The sequence below is a fragment of the Rutidosis leptorrhynchoides genome, chromosome 11, assembly GCF_046630445.1.
Source record: "Rutidosis leptorrhynchoides isolate AG116_Rl617_1_P2 chromosome 11, CSIRO_AGI_Rlap_v1, whole genome shotgun sequence".
NCBI classification, from domain to species: Eukaryota; Viridiplantae; Streptophyta; class Magnoliopsida; order Asterales; family Asteraceae; genus Rutidosis; species Rutidosis leptorrhynchoides.
Window position 1 is genome coordinate 113268026 of NC_092343.1, and position 23717 is coordinate 113291742.

The 23717-nt window shown below is 31.4% G+C and overlaps 2 protein-coding genes across 2 annotated transcripts; both read left to right on the forward strand.

Moving 5' to 3' along the window:
* Positions 1–8283: 8283 nt before the first annotated feature.
* On the forward strand, positions 8284–8646 carry LOC139874878 (L-type lectin-domain containing receptor kinase S.4-like). The gene has a single exon (XM_071862270.1). The coding sequence runs from the start codon at positions 8284–8286 to the stop codon at positions 8644–8646; it is 363 nt and encodes a 120-aa protein (XP_071718371.1).
* Positions 8647–8827: 181 nt separating this feature from the next.
* Positions 8828–9351, forward strand: LOC139874879 (probable serine/threonine-protein kinase PBL19). The gene is made up of 2 exons (XM_071862271.1): positions 8828–9220; positions 9322–9351. Exons 1-2 carry the CDS (start codon positions 8828–8830, stop codon positions 9349–9351), a joined length of 423 nt encoding a protein of 140 aa, XP_071718372.1.
* The last annotated feature ends 14366 nt before the right edge of the window (positions 9352–23717 follow it).

Here is a 23717-nt window from a genome sequence, read left to right on the forward strand (position 1 = left end):
GTTTCTGTGTTGGTCATTAAACCCTAAACTAATTATTAAACTCACTGATTGAATGATTATGGGATTTGGTCGATTGTTATTGATGAAGAGGAAGGAGATAAAGAGTGAATAATAAACATGGGTTAATTAGATTAGGAGTCAGATTTAGATCAGAAATAATGAAGCAGAGGAATGGTTAGGCACATGACGGGTGGGCGAGAGGTCTTGGGTTCGAGACCTGGCAGGAGCGTTTAATTCTTTTTTGTGGCTTATTTTCCTTAAGTTAGTTCTTTAAATATTTTAATTATTATGTTATTATTATTATTAATTATTATTCTTATTATTGTTATTAGTATTATTATTAGTTATAGTTATTATTATTATCACATATATTATATTTATTATTAATATTAATGTTAAAATATGTATTGGTTATCATTATTATGATTAGGACATTATTATTATTAGTAAGTATCTGAATTATTATTAATAAGTATTATGAATGTTAATTATTATTATTATTATTACCGTTAATATAAGTAGTAGTTACCAACTATTATTATCGTTAACATAACCCTAGTTGCAATTATAATAATTATTATTATTGTTATTACTAATAATATTATTATCAAAATAGGTATTAATATTAAATAATATGATTATTAATATTATCTTTATTAATCTCAAAAACTATCATTTTTAGGTAAATAAATATTTTGTACATAAAATGTATTTATTATATATACTACACTTATATTAAAACTTCACCTAACTATATATATAAAACCTACTAAAATTATTTATATAAACACTTATAAACAACAAATTATCGATTTTTTTAAATATAATATTAAACAAGTATGCATATGAATATATTTATATAATTATAAAAAATATTAAACATTTGAATGTACATACAAATTAAAAAAATATATGTTATTAATATAAAAATAATGTAATTAATGAATTTATATAAATATTCATTCGAATACGATTATATGTATTAATGAATATACAAATGATTTAGGTTCGTGAATCCGAGGCCAACCCTGCATTGTTCAACATAGTCATATTTATTTTTACTACAAAATACATTAGGTGAGTTTCATTAATCCCTTTTTAAATGCTTTCACAATATATATTTTTGGGACTGAGAATACATGCGCTGTTTTTATAACTGTTTTACGAAATAGACACAAGTAATTGAAACTACATTATATGGTTGAATGATCGAAATCGAATATGCCCCTTTTTATTAAGTCTGGTAATCTAAGAATTAGGGAACAGGCACCCTAATTGACGCGAACTCTAAAGATAGATCTATCGGGCCCAACAAGCCCCATCCAAAGTACCGGATGCTTTAGTACTTCGAAATTTATATCATGTCCGAAGGAGGATCCCGGAATGATGGGGATATTCTTATATGCATATTGTGAATGTCGGTTACCAGGTGTTCAATCCATATGAATGATATTTTGTCTCTATGCATGAGACGTATATTTATGAGAACTGATTATGGAAATCTTGTGGTCTATTAAAATAATGATAATGATTATTTATGTTAAACTAATGAACTCACCAACCTTTTGGTTGATACTTGAAAGCATGTTTATTCTCAGGTACGAAAGAAATCTTCCGCTGTGCAATTACTCATTTAAAAGATATTACTTGGAGTCATTCATGACATATTTCAAAAGACGTTGCATTCGAGTCGTCGGGTTCATCAAGATTATTATTTAGTCAATTATCGTTAAATATATTATGAAATGATTTGCATGTCATCAATTTTCGATATAAAGCAAGTTTGTCTTTTAAAAACGAATGCAATATTTGTAAAATGTATCATATAGAGGTCAAGTACCTCGCGATGTAACCAACTATTGTGAATCGTTTGTAATCGATATGGACTTTGTCCGGATGGATTAGGACGGGTCCTTTCAATGATGCCTTAAGAAGGCTAATGAAGAAAGAAGGTCGAAGGAGATGAAAACCCTAAAGAGGGGTTGATGAAACTGTAAGTGAAACGGATGAGAATCCGTCATTTATTTATTTTTTTTTTAAAAAGAAAAAGAAAAACGGAGAGTGTAGACACGTGGCAAATGGATAGAGTGTGGGGTTGAGGGTCTGACACATTGGACTAAATCCTCATGCTTTATGTGAGGAAGGGAAGGGAAGTATAATCTAGTCCGATATTTTGGCCCAAATTGACGAAATATTTTTCTTGTTAACTTAATTCAATATTTTGGCCCGACATTTGGGCAAATTGACGAAATCTTTTTCTTGTTAATTAAGTCCGATATTTTGGCCCAAATTGACGAAATCTTTTTCCTGTTAACTTTATATTGGCTCAACTTAATTAGTAACCTTACCCGCATCTCTTAAAGGGTGTATAAGACCATTTGTAATGGTAGATGTGTTTCTTTGTTGTGTCACTTATCTTTTTGTACGTCTTTGATGATTGAGACGTGTTTCTTTTTTGAGTGGAGTAGTGGTGGTGTCTTTTTTTGATGTTAGTTAGGAGTTTTGTGATGATGTGTTAAAATATAATTGGGTTAAGTATTAAAAGAGGATAAAAATAATATTTTTAAAATTAATAAAAAATTAAAAATAAACAAGTGACACACGTTTCTTTTGATGTCACTTTCTAAATAACGCCTAAGAAACGCCTAAAGTGACACACGGATCGGGAGGAGGGAGGCGTTTCTTGCTCGCCACCTAGACGACGTCACTTGCCACTTGCCACTTGCCACTTGCCTCCGATACACATGGTCTAAGATCCAAACTTTAAGTGCTAAAATTTTGAGAGTTTTTCTATTCGTAGTCCTAAGGGCTAACTTTAAGGATCTGATTAGGCAAAATTTGGTAGTATTTTTTTTTAACGGCTATATTTGCATCAGTGTATCATTTATTTCAACGACATTCATTATTTGCACACACACACAAGCGTTCAGGAGGAAACTCGAATCGCATTACAGGAACTCGATTCTTTAACCATCCCGAGGGGCAGGCGGACCGGGTTTGAATCCTGAATGGATCCGGGAGAAACCCTCATGAGGTCAATCTGGATATCCATATTTCAAACAAATTAATTAATAGGATGGGCAGAGCGAGGTTCGAACTAGTGACCAAACCCCCAACCCCAACACATAAGGTAAAGGGAATGTCCTTGAAGCAATGATTCGTTGGCCAATTTTAAGCAATGCTTAAAATTTGATTGTATTTTAAGTTGGTTTGGAGAAGTTAATTGAAGGGTGGGTGGTTATTATAAATGCACAAATCAATCATGCATATCCAAATTTGTTAAGAATAGCCTTGAGGGATATCTTTAGATTTTTCCAAAGTTTTAATATACACATTATTTTATTTTAAAGTCCCGCGAATTCGCGGGTTATAAACTAGTTCTACTATTAATCCGTTTGAAAGAAAAATTAGGATTAGAATTAAACAATAAACTATTCTTCATCAGCGGGGGACCAAAAATAGAGGTGTTGCGGAACCTCCAAATATGTCATAGAGAAGTAACGATAATAACATTCAACATGTTTTTGACCTCCTTATATTCGTGCCATACTTGTAACCAATAAATCCATTTGTTCCAATTGTTGAAGGTCGAAATTTGAACTTCCACCAACGATAGATCTCCAAATATCTTGAGCAACTTGACAACCGAACATCACATAATTAATGGACTCGATCCCAATCCCCCACGAATAGTGCAGTTCAAGCCCTCGATCTCCATACCCCTCACCGAAAAGTTAAGTCTAGTAGGAAAACGATCTAAAGCAAGTCGCCCAACTCCGAGATCAAAGATTGAACAGCAAATAGGCTTCATTCATCTTTTTTATTGGAAACAAAAAATATTACTCCCCGAGTACCCCGAGTAACCTGAACGAGAAAAACCTTACCCGTTTACTCGTTTATATAACAATGTACTTGGTTTTTCAAGAACATTACAAACTTATGCTCCTTTTACACTCACGTCATACTTAACCAACAATTTAATTTCTTCATAAAGATCAAGAACTAAAGTAAATATAACATACTACTTAGGATACTATAAACTTGTTTGTATGATATAATAATGCATACTCCCTCTTGCTACACAGTCAAAACATCCTACAAAAGGCGGCCTGGCTATATACAAGACACATTTTGCCTATCAAATACAAAAACCGCAACCTTACTATCAAGAAAGTAGTCACGAATGCAGCATTCAACTCCAGTCACCTTTGCCCTTAATATTACCACTATAGATGAACAAATTACAACTCAAACATACAAGATTTGCTTTCTAATTTCATGAACATATCTGAAGAAAATGGCAAAAAGAATCGATTAAATTCAATTCTTCCAAAGTATCTAATGATAATGATAACGATAAATGTAGCTAAACAAGATTTTTAAGTAATGACACATACCTGCTTTGGAGTAACATTCATCTGGAGTAGATTGACACTTGCAATCATGGAAGGGAAAAAGAATTTGACTTTCTTGTCTGCACATTTTTTAGCTTTGACTTTGACTTTGACTTTTGGTGTCTTACATGCCGGTTGCAACTTTTCGGTTCCGGCTCGATTTTCTGTCTCTTCAGGATCTTATTGTTGAGATATTTGTCAGGTTACTAACAATTCGTTGGGATTTTTCATCAACAGAAGGAGGTGGCGGTGGGGCCCAATGCTCCAAGATGTCTCGGTGGTACTGGTATCCCTACAAAAGGTTTGACTTTTAGGTCAACATGATTTTGTTTTCTACGTTTCGAGTATTTTTTTAAAATTAAAGGTATGCAAGCATGTGATTACACTTAACTTGACTATTGACCCGTTCCATTTTTAACTAAGCTATTCAATTCTACCTATTTGACATTGTGGAGACAGAAACAGAACCCAAATCAACCCGTTATTATATAAACGGGTCGAAACTGCATGCTACATAAATAAGTTTGTTACCTGAACTACAAAGTTTCGCCTTTCACAATCCAAGAACATATTTAGAGTCCAATTTGTTTTAGACATGATCTTGTCCCTAACTGTTGAAAAACTAAACCGATCAACTTCATTGAACCATAAACATGTGAAAAGATTCGAGATCGGAATATGCTCTCGCATTACAACACAACCTTCGGGAACATCTGCATTATTAACATATTACAGTTTTCAAATCAAACGAGTTAAAAAAAAAAAAAAAAACAGAGGTGGCAAAATGGGCGGGGCGGAGTGATGATGGGTCATACCACTTGTAATAGGAAGTTTTGACTCGGAATAAGCGGTCAAACCCTCTCTTTTATAGAAGTCAATGTTGTTGTCATATTTTGCAGCTGCTTTATTAGCATCTCCTTCTACAAACACCTCAAAGCGCTTGTAATGTCTAGATATTGCAAAACTCAAATTTTTCCCCCACAAAGACTTAATTGCATTTAAGGAAAAAGTCTATGTAGTAGAAGCTTTGGTGCCTGCCCAATAAATCATATCATAAATCTATAGATCGATAAAAAAACAAGTTTTATTACTCGTATTATTATCAACAAACTTACGGATATTTATGTTACGCATTTCTACACAAAGGGGGGCCCACACTCATGTCCTCATATCTCCTCACAATGCCCCAGTGTTACAGCACTCGGAATTACTCAGCAAGTACTCGGTTTTTCAACTCGGGAGTACTCGGTCAAACTTAGTCATAGTCGGTCAAAACTCGGATTACTCAGAAGATCGGTCAAAACTTGGGATTATTCAGAATATCGGTCAAGATTGGTTGAAATCAAACTTGATCGAAGTCAAACTTGTTTAACATCTGAGTACTCCCCGGATACGATTTTTGCAACCTTGCAATGGACTATACGTTAAATGACCATAACATAAGGCATACAAATAACAAACCTAGAATATTTATACCTTCCCATTACGTCTTGGGTCAGTGTACGGTAAGTTGTGAACAACAACGATTCTCCACAACCCTATCCTCTTGCTATTATTTCTTTTTTTTTTTTAATTAGTTTGGGATCACCCGGGGACTTAATCACCAACACGTTCATCTCCCGTAGTTGCATAACCCGCCCCCAACTATTACCCTAGAGGAAACCCGGACCTATCCGAGGGCATGGCCGGTAAAAACCCGCTGCCCCCGCACTAAGCGAAAGGCGACGTGGGTCAGAGATTACATTGAGTGAAATGTTGCAGCTCAGCGGAGTCGAACTCCTGACCTCTCACTAAGAGAGGCAGACCACTACCAGCTGAGCTACATTGCTATTATCCAGATTACTTTTGAATTCTTAAGGCATCTTTCTTTTGTTCATCAACAAACATGATAAAACAAAATGGTTTGCTTTGAAACTTCACATATGTTTAATTGTGATTTAGAGGAGAGGGTTGGGGTTTGGTGATGAACATACCCCAAGGTCTTTGTTGGTGGTTTGATTTTGTAGGATATGTTCATGCAAGCAAAGTGTTTGTCGAAATGCTCTAACTTGAAGTTGTTGATGACGATGATGATATTGGTAAAAAACAGCCCTTACACCTTGTATAAGCTGGTTTTGCTCAATAAAATTGTTAGAGTTCATTTTAATTGGAGTAGGTGATGTTTTGGTGAAAAACAATTTTTTTGACAAATTTGATGTGTTGTTTTGAGATGGTTATAACTCTAGATGGGTAACTCCAATTAGGGTGTGTAAGCACTTTGAAAAGGTTTACGAGTATCCTTTCTAATGAAACGTGTAGGCTGTCCGGAATTTTAATTTGGACAAAATGTAAGTAAAGAGTTGAAAGGCTAGCTAAATAGTTGTGGTGGGTGAAGGGAGTTGAATCCCATATATTAGGATGATCTTAATGGACCATGATTGGTTATGTGATAATTATGTGATGTATGTAAGTATGTTGTCAGTTACTAACTTGGAGCCTTGCTCGGAATTGGATGGATTAATTCTTGTTGTTTTGATTCTTTGTACAATTCGTATGTATATATGTATGTATATGCGGATAGAGGTTTGATGGCATTTGGGGTGGGATAGAGATATCCCGTATCATGCTCTTGATATAGTGGTGCCGTTAGAGTCATTGGGTCAAGGTCAAAACTTTGATGTATTTGAACGTGGTGTTTAACTTACAACTCTTTGTTGTGTTGGAAGTTTGTGAATTGTATGTTCAAAGTAATTGCTATGGTAAAATGGTTTGTATGTTGTGTCGATGCCTTAAAACCAGGTTGTGTGTGTCGAAAACAGGTTTTTATATAGGTGATATGGTCAAACGGATCAAAAGTGTCAAAACGGCCAAGCTTCCTTGGAAAAGTCTCGCGGTGAGAAGTGACCTTGCGGTTGCGATGTTGGTCATTTTGGGGCCACAAATCGATTCCGGTTGCAATGGTTTGGAATCCGGTTGCGAGTGGTTGGCTCGCAGTCGCGAGAACCGACTTCGCGATCGCGAGGTCTGTCTGGAAAAAAAATTCAGTTTTCTCGGTTTTGGGTTAATGGTGTTTCATTCAAGTTCAAGGGTTGATATTTGTATATATTTGTGTGATATTAGTATTGAGTGTATAAGTTTATCTTCTAGAAAATATAATTATTTTATTGTCCTCATAGTCATAGTATAACTTCATTATTAGTAGTTCATTATAAAATGTAGTAATAGTCAACTTGCAGTTATAACGTCCTAATCTCTCCAGCTCATCGCATATGCAATTAGATCTACTAATACATTTCATAACTCATAGCCTCACATGTAGCTTCAATTTCATGATTTCTATGTTTACATATCATCAATCATCAACTTGACAATATAAAAAGATTGTTATTCAAGGTCAGCAAGTTTTTCTCTGTTTCTTTTTGGTTAAGAGATTTTTTGTATTAGACTATTAGTGACCCATTTGACCCATTTTGTAAGTGGGATGTTAAGCTGACCCAAATAACTCGATAGGAAAATACAAGCTACCCATGATAAAAATTTGAAAAATGATAAATAGGTCTAAAGCAATAGGAAAATGGGTCAATTTTCACACCATATGGCCAATACTTAGACCTGTAAATCATTTCTCTTAAAAGATTTAAAGATGACCGTGAATGGCCTAACATCCCATGGGTTAAATTTGATCGAAATTACAACTTTTTTTATTTAATTACAAAATTTAATAAGTAAGATTATTTTAAATGAAAAAATAGGAAGTCAAGTAACTACGAGATTTGATTGATATATATGAGTGTGGTGGCTTCCTGTCTAAACTTCACATTCATTTGTAATCCAATTTTAGTTTCCCTTATAAAAGAAGAAACTTGTAATCCTTAGTTTTCGTACTTCCTTTTACTTGAAAAATAAAAATATGGAATCAGCAATCATGAAGTTCGGTCACTTACAAATCCCTCTTGAAGACATACTAAAAGCCACCAACAACTTCGATGATAAAAATGTCATCGGTCATGGTGGATTGGGCAAGGTTTATAAAGGACGGATCTTTAGGTCGGGGAAGTGGGTGAAGATTGATGCGAGTAGATTGGACCGTAAGCATAAACAAGGCATCGAGTTCTGGATCGAAATTTCTGCGCTTTCTAGTCTCAAGCATGGAAACATAGTTTCTCTTATCGGGTTTTGTAATGAAAAAGAAGAGAAAGTCATCATAAACAAGCGTGAGGCCAAGGGAAGTCTCGTGATGCATCTAAGCAACCCAAACCTTACATTGATTTAAAGGCTGAAGATAAGCGTTGGTGTTGCACGTGCTTTACATTACATCCATAGACCATAATGAGGACGGACGCAACTACTGTGTCATCCATCGTAATATCAACAGCTCCACAATATTATTAGATGATAAATTTGAGCCCAAGTTATCTGGATTTGAATATTCCATCAACCATTCCGTACATCGAATGGATGATGTTCATTTAACAACCCCTATTGGAACAAAAGGGTATATGGACCCAGAAATTGTGAAGACGGGTGGTGTGACCCATAAGTCCGACATCTACTCATTTGGTGTTGTTTTATTGGAAATATTATGTGGGAGGAAAGCGTATATACCAAATGAGGATGATGGGTCGTTTCTAGTTTCAGTGGCCAAATTCGAATATGAAAAAGATAATGTTGAGAATTTAATCCCACCTAGCCTATTTGATCAAATGGGTATGGAATCTGCCCGAACCTTCACATCAGCAGCAATATTGTGCGTAAAGGATGATCGAGTACAACGCCCAGATATGAAGTATATTGTCCACCAACTTGAGAAGGCATTGGAACTTCAGCTACCATATGAAAGTTTAAATGTAAGACCCTACTATTAATTGTTTTCCTCTGCTATCATCATTTTTTCTTTTAATTAATTTTTTTCTGTTAATGTTATTTTGTTGAATCATTGTGTTGCTAGTCCAGTGGTAATGTCCCATATCTTTGTTAGAGGTTGGGAGTTCGATTCCCTGAGTGGCAACATTGCACACAAGGATATCCTTGATCTTGAATTCCACCCAAGGTCGTCGTTCGCACATTGTTGAGGGGGCAGGGGGCAGCGGGGTTTTACCGGACATGCCCTCGGATTGGACCGGGTATCCTCCAGGGCAGCAGTTGAGGATGGCTTATGCAACTGCGGGAGATGATCGCGTGGGTGATTTAGTCCCCCGAGTGATCCAAACTATTGTTATATATATATATATATATATATATATATATATATATATATATATATATATATATATATATATATATATATATATATATATATATATATATATATTGTTGATAATAACGAATTGTCAAGATATGCAGTTGACATAGAATATACATGTTTAAATGTGGTTGGAGAAAAGGCTCTAGCCAGTTATTAAATCTTGCATGTTTTTAGCTGTGATGACCCGAGAATTTCTGACTAAATTTAAACTTAATCTTTATATGTTTCCGATACGATAAGCAAAATCTGTACTATTGAAATCTAAAACTTTGAACTGTGTTTATATATACATTTGACCTTTGACTATTCCCGAAGATTCACGAACAATTGTGTGTAAATGTATATGGAGATAAATAATAAATATAAGTGTATATATAATATTTTGAATAAATAAGATACACTTTAATCAAATAAAATTAAAGATATAAAATAAAGTAACTATCAATATATATATATATATATATATATATATATATATATATATATATATATATATATATATATATATATATATATAACTATTAGATATTAAATAATTAGTAATATGAAATATTAAAATATGAAATTATAAATTAAAGATATAATTGTTATATTAATATTAATGTTATTACTTTCATTATTAATATTAATATCAATATATATATATATATATATATATATATATATATATATATATATATATATATAAGAAATTGGATATATTTAATTATTAATATATCATTATTATTATAATTAGTGATAAAGTTATTATTTTAGTTATTATCTTAGTTATTATTATTATTATTATTATTTTTATAATACTCATTATCACAAAAATCATTATTAATATTATAATATCATCATTAACAATAATATCATTTTATTGTTATAAATAATTATTATTATCATTGTTGTTAATATTATCATTTATTATTATTTATATAATTATTATTATTATTATTAGTATTTTTATTAATTCTAATAATAATAACTGAATTACTATCAATAATGTATCTATATTTATTTATTATTAATATTATATATAAAATACATAATAGCAATTATAGCATAATATATATGATTGAATTTTGATAAACATCACGATCGTACTTATTTATTGATTTTTTTTTGTTCTTGTCCAATATTGTTACACATCCACTTCAAAGAATCATTTCGGTTACTGTTCTCTTTGACTTGTTCCTTGCCTTATTCAACAAAGTAAATATTTATAGATCTATATTCATGTACATACATGAACTCATAACCCACTTGCATATAACACCACTATATTTTTTCCTCTGTTTCTACTTCATACGTTTATCAACACCTAACCTCACCACCTTGTTCCATTAATTTGATCATCATCACAACAAACCACCACTTGTGCTATTGTTCTTTGACGAGCAAGAACCAAAACATCACTCTATTCGATCACAAAATCTCCACACTTGCTACCATCGAAAACTAGCTGCTACCTTTGTTTCCTTTCTGTTTTAGACTGAAGACCAAACCAAACCATCACCTTACAAACAGCCATTGCAATTCACTACTGCAAACTGCTGATGTAGCTGCAGTCACTTTCTGTTTCAATCTGCAAAATACAAGACAAATCACCACTAACAATCACCTTGCAAACCCACAACTTGCTATCACTCATTTGCGTGCACTACTTCTGTCAAGACTGCTGCTATACTTCCTTTTCTTTCGATTAATACTGCTAGGACAGCTTCCACGATCACCTGGAAATCACCATCACCATTTCTGTTTTGTTCCAACAAACAAACCACCAATTATTTAGTCTCTCTACATATATATATATATATATATATATATATATATATATATATATATATATATATATATATATATATATATATATATATACGCATATAGATATATTTAATCAACTCAATCAAACCACCACAACCCTACCAATTAAACTATTATCAAATATCACACATACCTAACTATTGTTTGAATCTTCCTGTTTCTGGTTCAGTTAGACAGTCATTAAAATTAAACATCCATCGAATCATTATCATCAGACGATACTGCCCTAATTGTTTATCCTGGTTCCTGTCAAAACAAACCAACCTCACCTTCGTTTTACAATCACATAACCCCAACCTTGTTACCTATTATTGACAACAACTATGATTCATTATTTTCTAAATTACTCAATTAACCAAATACTCACCTGACAAGCTGCTGCTGCTGCTATCGCTACGATAGGTAACCCTCTGTCTTCTGTCAAGTTCACCGCTTCAACCGCTAGATTCATTCCTGTCTTTCTGTTTAAATTATAATAAAACACACCAAATAAATTAATTTATAACTGTCACTGCTAAAGGATTACTTCTACTGCTCTCTGATGGTTCTATTTTTTTTTTCACTTCTTTTATCCACAATTGAATCAAACAGATAATTTACATCATAATAAACCTGGATGAATTAATTACTATATTACAATGAACGAAAATGGCTGAAAAATATAAAAATTTATTTAAATAAATAAGTAAATAAATAACAAGAACATCAGTTACCTAATTGATCAATTACTGGACCAAACATAATCGATTGATGATGATACAATCACTGATACTACTCACTGCGATGCTTAATCATTCTTCCTAATTTGAACAGACACAAATCAAACACCAATTACTGCTTTGATTGTCTGTGTTATTCAATAACGATGATGAATAGGATTGATGATGACGGTGGAACGGTGATGATGATAAATCCATGACCTATTGAACACCAACGATTTTTGTTAGATTGATTGATTTGTGATGAAGCGAAGAAACCCTAAAATCGTGTTATCATCTGTGTGTGTTTCTTCTGCTCTTCGATCTGATTTGGGAAAAGCAAACTGCGTGTTTTTATTTATTTATTTAGGTACTCCGTATTATTATTATTATTATTATTATTATTATTATTATTATTATTATTATTATTATTATTATTATTATTATTATTATTATTATTATTATTATTATTATTATTATTATTATTATTATTATTATTATTATTAGAATTATTATTAACAATATTATCATAGAAATGATTATTACTAATATTACTATTATTATCATTAATATTATTATCAGCATGATTATTAAAAATATTAGAAGTATTATTATTATTAAAATTTCATTATTATTACTACCATCATTACTATTAAAAATTTATTATTCTACATATAGCTATTAATATTTAAAATTATAAAAATAATACAACTTAACATTATTAATATTATTATTATTATCATGGTTATTATTACTATAATTATTATTAAAAATAAATACTATTATTATTATTAGAAGATAATACAACTTTTTATTTAATATTATCAATTTAGCAAATAACTAATAAAACTATACACAATACATATAACTTCACAATATTAATATTGTCTTTATATAAAATAAATGTATTTAATTTATTAAGGAAACCTATAATTTTTTTTATATAAAATCCATATCACTGATTATATATATAAATTTCTCTGATTACAATTATACGTGTTAATATATATATATACTTGATATAGGTTCGTGAATCCGATGGCCAACCCTGCATTGTTCAATGTTGTCATATGTATTTTACTACAAAATACAGTATTGTGAGTTCATTTGATTCCCTTTTACTCTTTACATTTTTGGGACTGAGAATACATGCGCTACTTTTACAACTGCGTTATTAAATACTTTTGAAATATATTTTGGACTGCGAATACATGAAATGCTTTTATAAATGTTTGACGTGATATGACACAAGCAAAACATTCCTCGAATGAATTATTATGCAGACAGAAGTTCTGCGGATTATTATTGAATTATGTGGATATGATAATTGCCACCATTGAATTATGTGGACATGATAATTGCCACCATTGAATTATGTGGACATGATAATTGCCACCATTGAATTATGTGGACATGATAATTGCCACCAATTGAAGTGAATGTTATATATCGAGAGAATGATTTTATACACAGGTTATGTGTATGATATTTTGTACACGAGATATGTGTACGGTTACAAAGATTTGTTAAAATGGTTTCGTACACAAGAGAGGTGTACTGTATTTAAAAGATATCGCATGTACATTACAGGTGGGTATAGGATTCGGGCCCATTTGTACCATGCAGCATTTAAATCTTGTGGTCTATCAAAATGATGAATTTTATTGTTTTATGATAAACTTATGAACTCACCAACCTTTTGGTTGACACTTTAAAGCATGTTTATTCTCAGGTATGAAAGAAATCTTCCGCTGTGCATTTACTCATGTTACATGGAGTCGTTCATGGTATATAGAGGTCAGAACCTCGCAATGGGACCAACTGTTGAAGACTTCGTTCAGATGGATTAGGACGGGGCGCTTCAATTGGTATCAGAGCGGTGGTCTTAGCGAACCAGGTCTTGCATTAGTGTGTCTAACTGATAGTTGTTAGGATGCATTAGTGAGTCTGGACTTCGACCGTGTCTGCATGTCAAAAGTTTTTGCTTATCATTTCGTATCGGAAATCATCTGCTTATCATCCTTAAGAAATTACCTGCTTATCATTCTTAGTCTAGAAACATATTACTGCAATGATTGCATGAATAGTGTATAGACAAAATTCATATCTTAGCGTATCTGACAGATCATATCTTAGCGTATCTGTTACTGTAGACCTTGCCTGATATCTCTCGTAAATTTCTCTGTAATTTAAGGGATCCTGGTATTATATATATCTATGCATATTATGCATTGAGAATACATCCAACTATAAATTGCTGTCACTAAACTCTTCATATCAAAAATCTTTTCTGTGATCGCGTAAGATGGCCTCTACGAATCGACCACGTTCCTCTGACTCCGAAGACAGCGTGACAGGAGCACACCAACCAATCAACTACCGTGATTACTGGATAAAATGGGGGTGGGTTCGCGACATACTCACCCTATGGAGAAGGGAAGAAGGTGCTCCATATCATGAACCTAATCTACCACCTAACCTTGGAGTGCTTGACCCGCTCACCAGCGAACCTGTTCGCAACACCGTTTATACCCTTTTTGCCAGAATTTTTCGTCTTGAGACTACCATTAACGGAACTAGAGAAGATATCCGATCTCTACCTCACACTGATAACCAACCAGGGTTAGTAGAAGAAGTTAAAGAACTCCGAGCTCGAGTGTTAACTTTAGAGAGCACAGTACACAATTTGCAAGCACCGGCAGTATCACCAACACCAGTAACATCACCAACCTTAGCACCAACAGCACTAGTACCACCACCAACAACATCCGCATCACCAGCTTCGACATCTCATTCTGTACCTCGAGTATAATCATCGTTCTACATGACGTTCTACATCATTTATCTTCGTTCGACATGATGATTATGTAATCTCTAATGTTTTAGAGATTATATATTCTTGTTCAAACGGTAAATCTGATGAGTTTAATATCACATTGACTCATTAAATCCATGATTACGTCTGGAGAAAATATATATGTATATATGTTTTCATAAAGATTGTAATTAAAAATTCTTTTGTACGAACCGTTAATGGTGAAAATATTTTAACGGGTAGGTAATACCCGAGGAATATTTATATCTCACATTAAAAAGTTATACTGTACATTCTTCGAACCTGAATCAACAGTTATTTACTATCCTACTTACATCTACAGAGATACGTATCTGTTCACCGCAGAATAACCATTTTTCATTCAATTTCATATTTGAATTTTGATTTATTAGAATCCAACAAGTGGCATAATGAAGAAAACATTTGACAAAATAAAATTTGTTAGAAATAAACAAATTAACTATGAGAAATTTTATTAAGAATCCACGCTAACTGTTCCTAGCTAACTGTTCCTAGCTAACTGATTACATTTTATTTATCGCAATTTATTTATCGTAATTTATTTATCGTAATTTATTTATCGCATTTAATTATCGCAATTTTAATTTTCGCAATTTTATTTATCGTCATTTAATTTCTGTTATTTATTTTACGCACTTTAAATATCGGGACACGTATACAAGGTTTTGACATATCATATCGACCCATCTATATATATTATTTGGAATAACCATAGACACTCTATATGCAGTAATGCAGGAGTTAGCTATACATGGTTGAGGTTGATTCTACAATAATATATATAGTTTGAGTTGTGATCGAGTCTGAGACATGTACACGGGTCACGATACGTATTAATTAATTTGAATATTATAAATTAAACTATATATAAATTATTGGACTGTTAATTGTGGACTATCGACTGGGGACTAATGACATTGGATAATTAAAATGATTTAAAATATTAATTATAACATATGAAACTAAACAATTCTTCAAGTTTGCCACTTGATTTCATCTTAAACCTCATTTGTATCTTGACGATTACAATCTGCGTTCAAACCTTTCATGATTCTTGAAAACACCTCAATCAAGAGGATGAACCAACCGAACTTCATTTACGGAAGAAAAGATTGATACATATAGTCATGCACCTGAAAAACACTCGGAACCTGAGTAAACGTTTAACACGTAGCCGTGCTAATTTCTTAGTGTTATTATTACCCAAAATAACTTAATAATTCCTTTCAAAGTAGCAAATTTTGTCACAGCTTCAACAAGACAATTTCGACTTTTCGTTCGAAACAACCTTATTATAACTTGGATATATATGCGTGCTCTTTTATTGTTACCGAAGAACCTTTTATATTCCATCTTATTACCAGCAACCTCGTTGCTTCTTGGTTTAAATATCTCCGATAAATCATTATATTTATTCATTGAAACCCTATCATATACTCATCCGCATCTTGTAATGAGAACTGCCATACCAATTATCGGGAATCAGCAATCGGTACTTTGAAAACTCACAGCATACCCACATCAACAGTTATATGTATAACATTTATCTCTTAAGAATTATGATCTTTCATTCTGAAATTCTGAGAAGCACTCAGCCTACAAATCAATACTCTGAATGTTGAAAAAGCTGAATGAAGCAGCAGAAACCGTAGACAACCGAAAATGACCTTAATCATCGGAAGTTTAATGATAAGGAATAGTATGTTGGAAAAGCTCAGAAAAGTTAGAACTGGAAAACGGATTGAGCTAACCAATAAGGAGACTAAGGACAAATACAAGGACCACACCCTATATTCAAAGAATCCAGGTAATTCTGGATCCTTTGAAATCTTTAGAGAATATCTTGCTCCTAAGTCATGTTAAAATCTTGCGGAAAATTTTTCTTCATCAACCTTCGAACTTAGAAATTCCAAAATATCATCATAAATATCTTCGATATTTCTGAGGATATTTTCTTAAATATTCTCGTCCGAGATTATATACCTATTCGTGCATCCTGTGTTTCATTATATTGGAAACTTCTGTAAAATCTAAGTTTAATTTAGGAATGAATTCTGGAGAAATGTAAAGAAATTGATACATGAATTAGTATAATATAATGACACTTGATCAACGTGATTATATTACAGTAAGTCATGCTGAGTTTCTAATAGGACGTGATGATTCACATATCTTAACGTCATCATGTGCCATGTTACATAACTCTTTCATTCTGCTTAACTTCTGAACATATCAAGAAAGTATATTCTTGATAGTTCTATTCTCAGTGATTCAGGTAATTTGACAAATCAAATTGTGCGATTACATTCTTTCTTGTTTAGAACATGAAGTTCATTTGAAACTCCATATTTATGAATTCTGGACCGTTACTCGCTTCACTAGAGGTCGAGAAGAGAATAAAAAGGAAAAAAGCTCCAAAATATAAGAGAAAATATAAAGCCCAATAACAACACGGAAGTTATAAACCGTGGATATTAATAGGAATAGCAATATAAAGACACGGCATAATTAAGAATAGTATCACCCCAAGGTTTATATTAAAAGTAAACAGATTTTTCTGGTGGAAGATTGAAAAGAAGGATGACAGAAATGATAATTAGAAAAATATTAGGGATTAGAACTGGACTAAGCATTTTCACAATCTTTTGGATGTATGAACTAAGAAAGAAAGTATAGGAATGGTGAGAATAATGGAACGGAGGAGTTTAATTTATAATGGAAATATCAGACATAGTAATCGAGGCAGATCATCGCATTTAATTATAGAGATCTTAATTTCCTTATCCACCGAAGAATCAAATCTTTTAGATTCCGAAGATTTTTCTTTAAATCCCTTGAATTTCGGAATTCAACCAAGACAACGTCAAAGGTTAAGATGCACCTCATTTTCTAAATTCAACAATGACTACGTCAAAAGATAAGACGAATCTCTATTTCTTTATTTCACTTTTTTGTGATAGCTTCATTTGTATTCTTCGATTAATCGAATTGTTTTATCCATATCACTCAATGATAATAAAACTCTATATATATCAACTTATATTCGTCATGAAAACATTTTTATTGTTAGCCATGACCACCTCACTCAAATTTCGGGACGAAATTTCTTTAACGGGTAGGTACTGTGATGACCCGGGAATTTCCAACTAAATTTAAACTTAATCTTTATATGTTTCCGATACGATAAGCAAAATCTGTACTATTGAAATCTAAAACTTTGAACTGTGTTTATATATACATTTGACCTTTGACTATTTCCGAAGATTCACGAACAATTGTGTGTAAATGTATATGGAGATAAATAATAAATATAAGTGTATATATAATATTTTGAATAAATAAGATACACTTTAATCAAATAAAATTAAAGATATAAAATAAAGTAACTATCAATATATATATATATATATATATATATATATATGATTTCTATAAAGAAGTATTATGTTATGTATATTGGTGTGTATATATATATATATATATATATATATATATATATATATATGATATAACTATTAGATATTAAATAATTAGTAATATGAAATATTAAAATATGAAATTATAAATTAAAGATATAATTGTTGTATTAATATTAATGTTATTACTTTCATTATTAATATAAATATCAATATTATTAGTATATATAATATATATATATATATATATATATATATATATATATATATATATATATATATATATATATATATATATATATATATATATATATATATATGTAAGAAATTGGATATATTTAATTATTAATATATCATTATTATTATAATTAGTGATAAAGTTATTATTTTAGTTATTATCTTAGTTATTATTATTATTATTTTTATAATACTCATTATCACAAAAATCATTATTAATATTATAATATCATCATTAATAATAATATCATTTTATTGTTATAAATAATTATTATTATCATTGTTGTTAATATTATCATTTATTATTATTTATATAATAATAATTATTATTATTAGTATTTTTATTAATTCTAATAATAATAACTGAATTACTATCAATAATGTATCTATATTTATTTATTATTAATATTATATATAAAATACATAATAGCAATTATAGCATAATATATATGATTGAATTTTGATAAACATCACGATCGTACTTATTTATTTATTGATTTTTTTTTGTTCTTGTCCAATATTGTTACACATCCACTTCAAAGAATCATTTCGGTTACTGTTCTCTTTGACTTGTTCCTTGCCTTATTCAACAAAGTAAATATTTATAGATCTATATTCATGTAAATACATGAACTCATAACCCACTTGCATATAACACCACTATTTTTTTTCTTCTCTGTTTCTACTTCATACGTTTATCAACACCTAACCTCACCACCTTGTTCCATTAATTCGATCATCATCACAACAAACCACCACTTGTGCTATTGTTCTTTGACGAGCAAGAACTAAAACATCACTCTATTCGATCACAAAATCTCCGAAAACTAGCTGCTACCATCGAAAACTAGCTGCTACCTTTATTTCCTTTCTGTTTTAGACCGAAGACCAAACCAACCCATCACCTTACAAACAGCCATTGCAATTCACTACTACAAACTACTGCTGTAGCTGCAGTCACTTTCTGTTTCAATCTGCAAAATACAAGACAAATCACCACTAACAATCACCTTGCAAACCCACAACTTGCTATCACTCATTTGCGTGCACTACTTCTGTCAAGACTGCTGCTATACTTCCTTTTCTTTCGATTAATACTGCTAGGACAGCTTCCACGATCACCTGGAAATCACCATCACCATTTCTGTTTTGTTCCAACAAACAAACCACCAATTATTTAGTCTCTCTACATATATATATATATATATATATATATATATATATATATATATATATATATATATATATATATATATATATATATATATATATATATATATATATATATATATATACGCATATAGATATATATAATCAGCTCAATCAAACCACCACAACCCTACCAATTAAACTATTATCAAATATCACACATACCTAACTATTGTTTGAATCTTCATGTTTCTGGTTCAATTAGACATTCATTAAAATTAAACATCCATCGAATCATTATCATCAGACGATACTGCCCTAATTGTTTATCCTGGTTCCTATCAAAACAAACCAACCTCACCTTCGTTTTACAATCACATAACCCCAACCTTGTTACCTATTATTGAAAACAACTATGATTCATTATTTCCTAAATTACTCAATTAACCAAATACTCACCTGACAAGCTACTGCTGCTGCTACCGCTACGATAGGTAACCCTCTGTCTTCTGTTAAGTTCACCGCTTCAACCGCTAGATTCATTCATGTCTTTCTGTTTAAATTATAATAAAACACACCAAATAAATTAATTAATAACAAGAACATCAGTTATCTAATTGATCAATTACTGGACCAAACATAATCGATTGATGATGATACAATCACTGATACTACTAGCTGCGATGCTTAATCATACTTCCTAATTTGAACAGACACAAATCGAACACCAATTACTGCTTTGATTGTCTGTGTTATTCAATAACGATGATGAATAGGATTGATGATGACGGTGGAACGGTGATGATGATAAATCCATGCCTATTGAACACCAACGATTGTTGTTAGATTGATTGATTTGTGATGAAGCGAAGAAACCCTAAAATCGTGTTATCATCTGTGTGTGTTTCTTCTGCTCTTCGATCTGATTTGGGAAAAGCAAACCGCGTGTTTTTATTTATTTATTTAGGTACTCCGTATTATTATTATTATTAATATTTATTATTATTATTATTATTATTATTATTATTATTATTATTATTATTATTATTATTATTATTGTTATTATTATTATTATTATATTATTATTAGAATTATTATTAACAATATTATCATAGAAATGATTATTACTAATATTACTATTATTATCATTAATATTATTATCAGCATGATTATTAAAAATATTAGAAGTATTATTATTATTAAAATTTCATTATTATTACTACCATCATTACTATTAAAAATTTATTATTCTACATATAGCTATTAATATTTAAAATTATAAAAATAATACAACTTAACATTATTAATATTATTATTATCATGGTTATTATTACTATAATTATTATTAAAAATAAATACTATTATTATTATTAGAAGATAATACAACTTTTTATTTAATATTATCAATTTAGCAAATAACTAATAAAACTATACACAATACATATAACTTCACAATATTAATATTGTCTTTATATAAAATAAATGTATTTAATTTATTAAGGAAACCTATAATTTTTTTTATATAAAATCCATATCATTGATTATATATATAAATTTCTCCGATTACAATTATACGTGTTAATATATATATACTTGATATAGGTTCGTGAATCCGATGGCCAACCCTGCATTGTTCAATGTTGTCATATGTATTTTTACTACAAAATACAGTATTGTGAGTTCATTTGATTCCCTTTTACTCTTTACATTTTTGGGACTGAGAATACATGCGCTACTTTACAACTGCGTTATTAAATACTTTTGAAATATATTTTGGACTGCGAACACATGAAATGCTTTTATAAATGTTTGACGTGATATGACACAAGCAAAACATTCCTCGAATGAATTATTATGCAGACAGAAGTTCTGCGGATTATTATTGAATTATGTGGATATGATAATTGCCACCATTGAATTATGTGGACATGATAATTGCCATCATTGAATTATGTGGACATGATAATTGCCACCATTGAATTATGTGGACATGATAATTGCCACCAATTGAAGTGAATGTTATATATCGAGAGAATGATTTTATACACAGGTTATGTGTATGATATTTTGTACACGAGATATGTGTACGGTTACAAATATTTGTTAAAATGGTTTCGTATACAAGAGAGGTGTACTGTATTTAAAAGATATCGCATGTACATTACAGGTGGGTATAGGATTCAGGCCCATTTGTACCATGCAGCATTTAAATCTTGTGGTCTATCAAAATGATGAATTTTATTGTTTTATGATAAACTTATGAACTCACCAACCTTTTGGTTGACACTTTAAAGCATGTTTATTCTCAGGTATGAAAGAAATCTTCCGCTGTGCATTTACTCATGTTACATGGAGTCGTTCATGGTATATAGATGTCAGAACCTCGCAATGGGACCAACTGTTGAAGACTTCGTTCAGATGGATTAGGACGGGGCGCTTCATTAGCCACGATCCTTTCTACATTACAATATGTCTACACAAATATACTACAAATATTAGGGTTGATAATGTTAGAATTGTAGTGTATTTAGATTAAGTTATTAGTTTTAATTTAGATGTTTATAGTGATGAATGTTTATGTTATGAGGGGATTTTTATAAATGTTGAAGACTTGTTGTTTAGTAAGAAGTGATTCTTTATTGCTATTGAATTGTGTTGTGTTTTTTTGTCTACATCAAATTTGAAAGACATCAAGCCTATTTATAGGCTTCAATGGAGGCTTCTAGCATTTTCTTGATATTTTTGACTAGCTAAACATCTACAAACTTCTAGCTATTATCTTCTTAAATATCTACTAATAAATATCTTACTCACTAATTAATTCTAGAATTATCTAGAAATACATTAACTTTTAACACTCCTCCTTAATGTATTTCGATGTTACTCCCAGCATGTTGCGTAAGAGCTCGAACTTGGGTCGTGGCAACGCTTTAGTGAAAATATCTGCAATTTGCTCTTCGGTCTTGCAGTATTTTAATTCAATATCTTTCTTGGCGGAGACTTCTCGTAAAAAGTGATATTTGATATCAATGTGTTTTGTTCTACCATGAAACACAGGATTCTTTGCCATCGCGATTGCAGACTTGTTGTCGCAGAATATTTTTGTAGCGTCGTCTTGTTTTTCGCCCATGTCTTCTAGAATTCTTCTTAGACAAATCGCTTGATTAGCTGAGTTAGCGGCAGCGACGTACTCGGCTTCGGCTGACGATTGTGTCACCGTTTCTTGTTTCTTTGATGTCCATGAGAATACACCAGATCCAAGTGTGAATGCGTATCCTGAAGTACTTCTCATGTCATCTACCGATCCGGCCCAATCGCTATCTGTGTATCCATGAAGCTTTGAGTCTATTGTGGGTTTGTACCATATACCATAGTCCATGGTACCTTGCAAGTATCGTAGTATTGTTTTAGAAGCTCCGTAATGTATTTGAGTAGGGTTTTGCATGTACCTGTATCGCAGACTCGTTGCGTACATGATGTCTGATCTTGTTGCTATTAGATATAGTAGACTTCCAATGAGACTTCTGAATCTTGAAGCATCCGTTTTCTCCGATCCATCTTCTTATCTCATCTTCTCATTGACAACTAGTGGCGTCACGGCGGTTTTACAACCGTATAGCTTAAACTTTTTCAGGAGATTTTCTGTGTATTTCTTTTGACAAATGAAGATGCCTTCATTTTCTTGACTGATTTCGATGCCAAGAAAATAACGCATCAAACCAAGGTCACTCATCTCGAACATTTTCATCATGTCTTCTTTAAATTCTTGTATCATTCTCTCATTGTTTCCCGTATATATAAGATCATCTACATACAAGGAAACAATGAGAGTGTCAGAGTTACCTTGGGTTTTGATGTAAAGTGTGGGCTCACTTTGACTCCTCCTGAACCCTGAACTTGTGAAGTAGCTGTCAATGCGACTGTACCAAGCAC

Bases quoted from the DNA above. Each gene is read 5' to 3' on its own strand.
- LOC139874878 (XM_071862270.1), top strand. From the start codon at position 8,284: ATGGAATCAGCAATCATGAAGTTCGGTCACTTACAAATCCCTCTTGAA.
- LOC139874879 (XM_071862271.1), top strand. From the start codon at position 8,828: ATGGATGATGTTCATTTAACAACCCCTATTGGAACAAAAGGGTATATG. The intron at 9,221-9,321 runs GTAAGACCCTAC...TTGTGTTGCTAG, and splicing joins TACCATATGAAAGTTTAAAT to TCCAGTGGTAATGTCCCATA.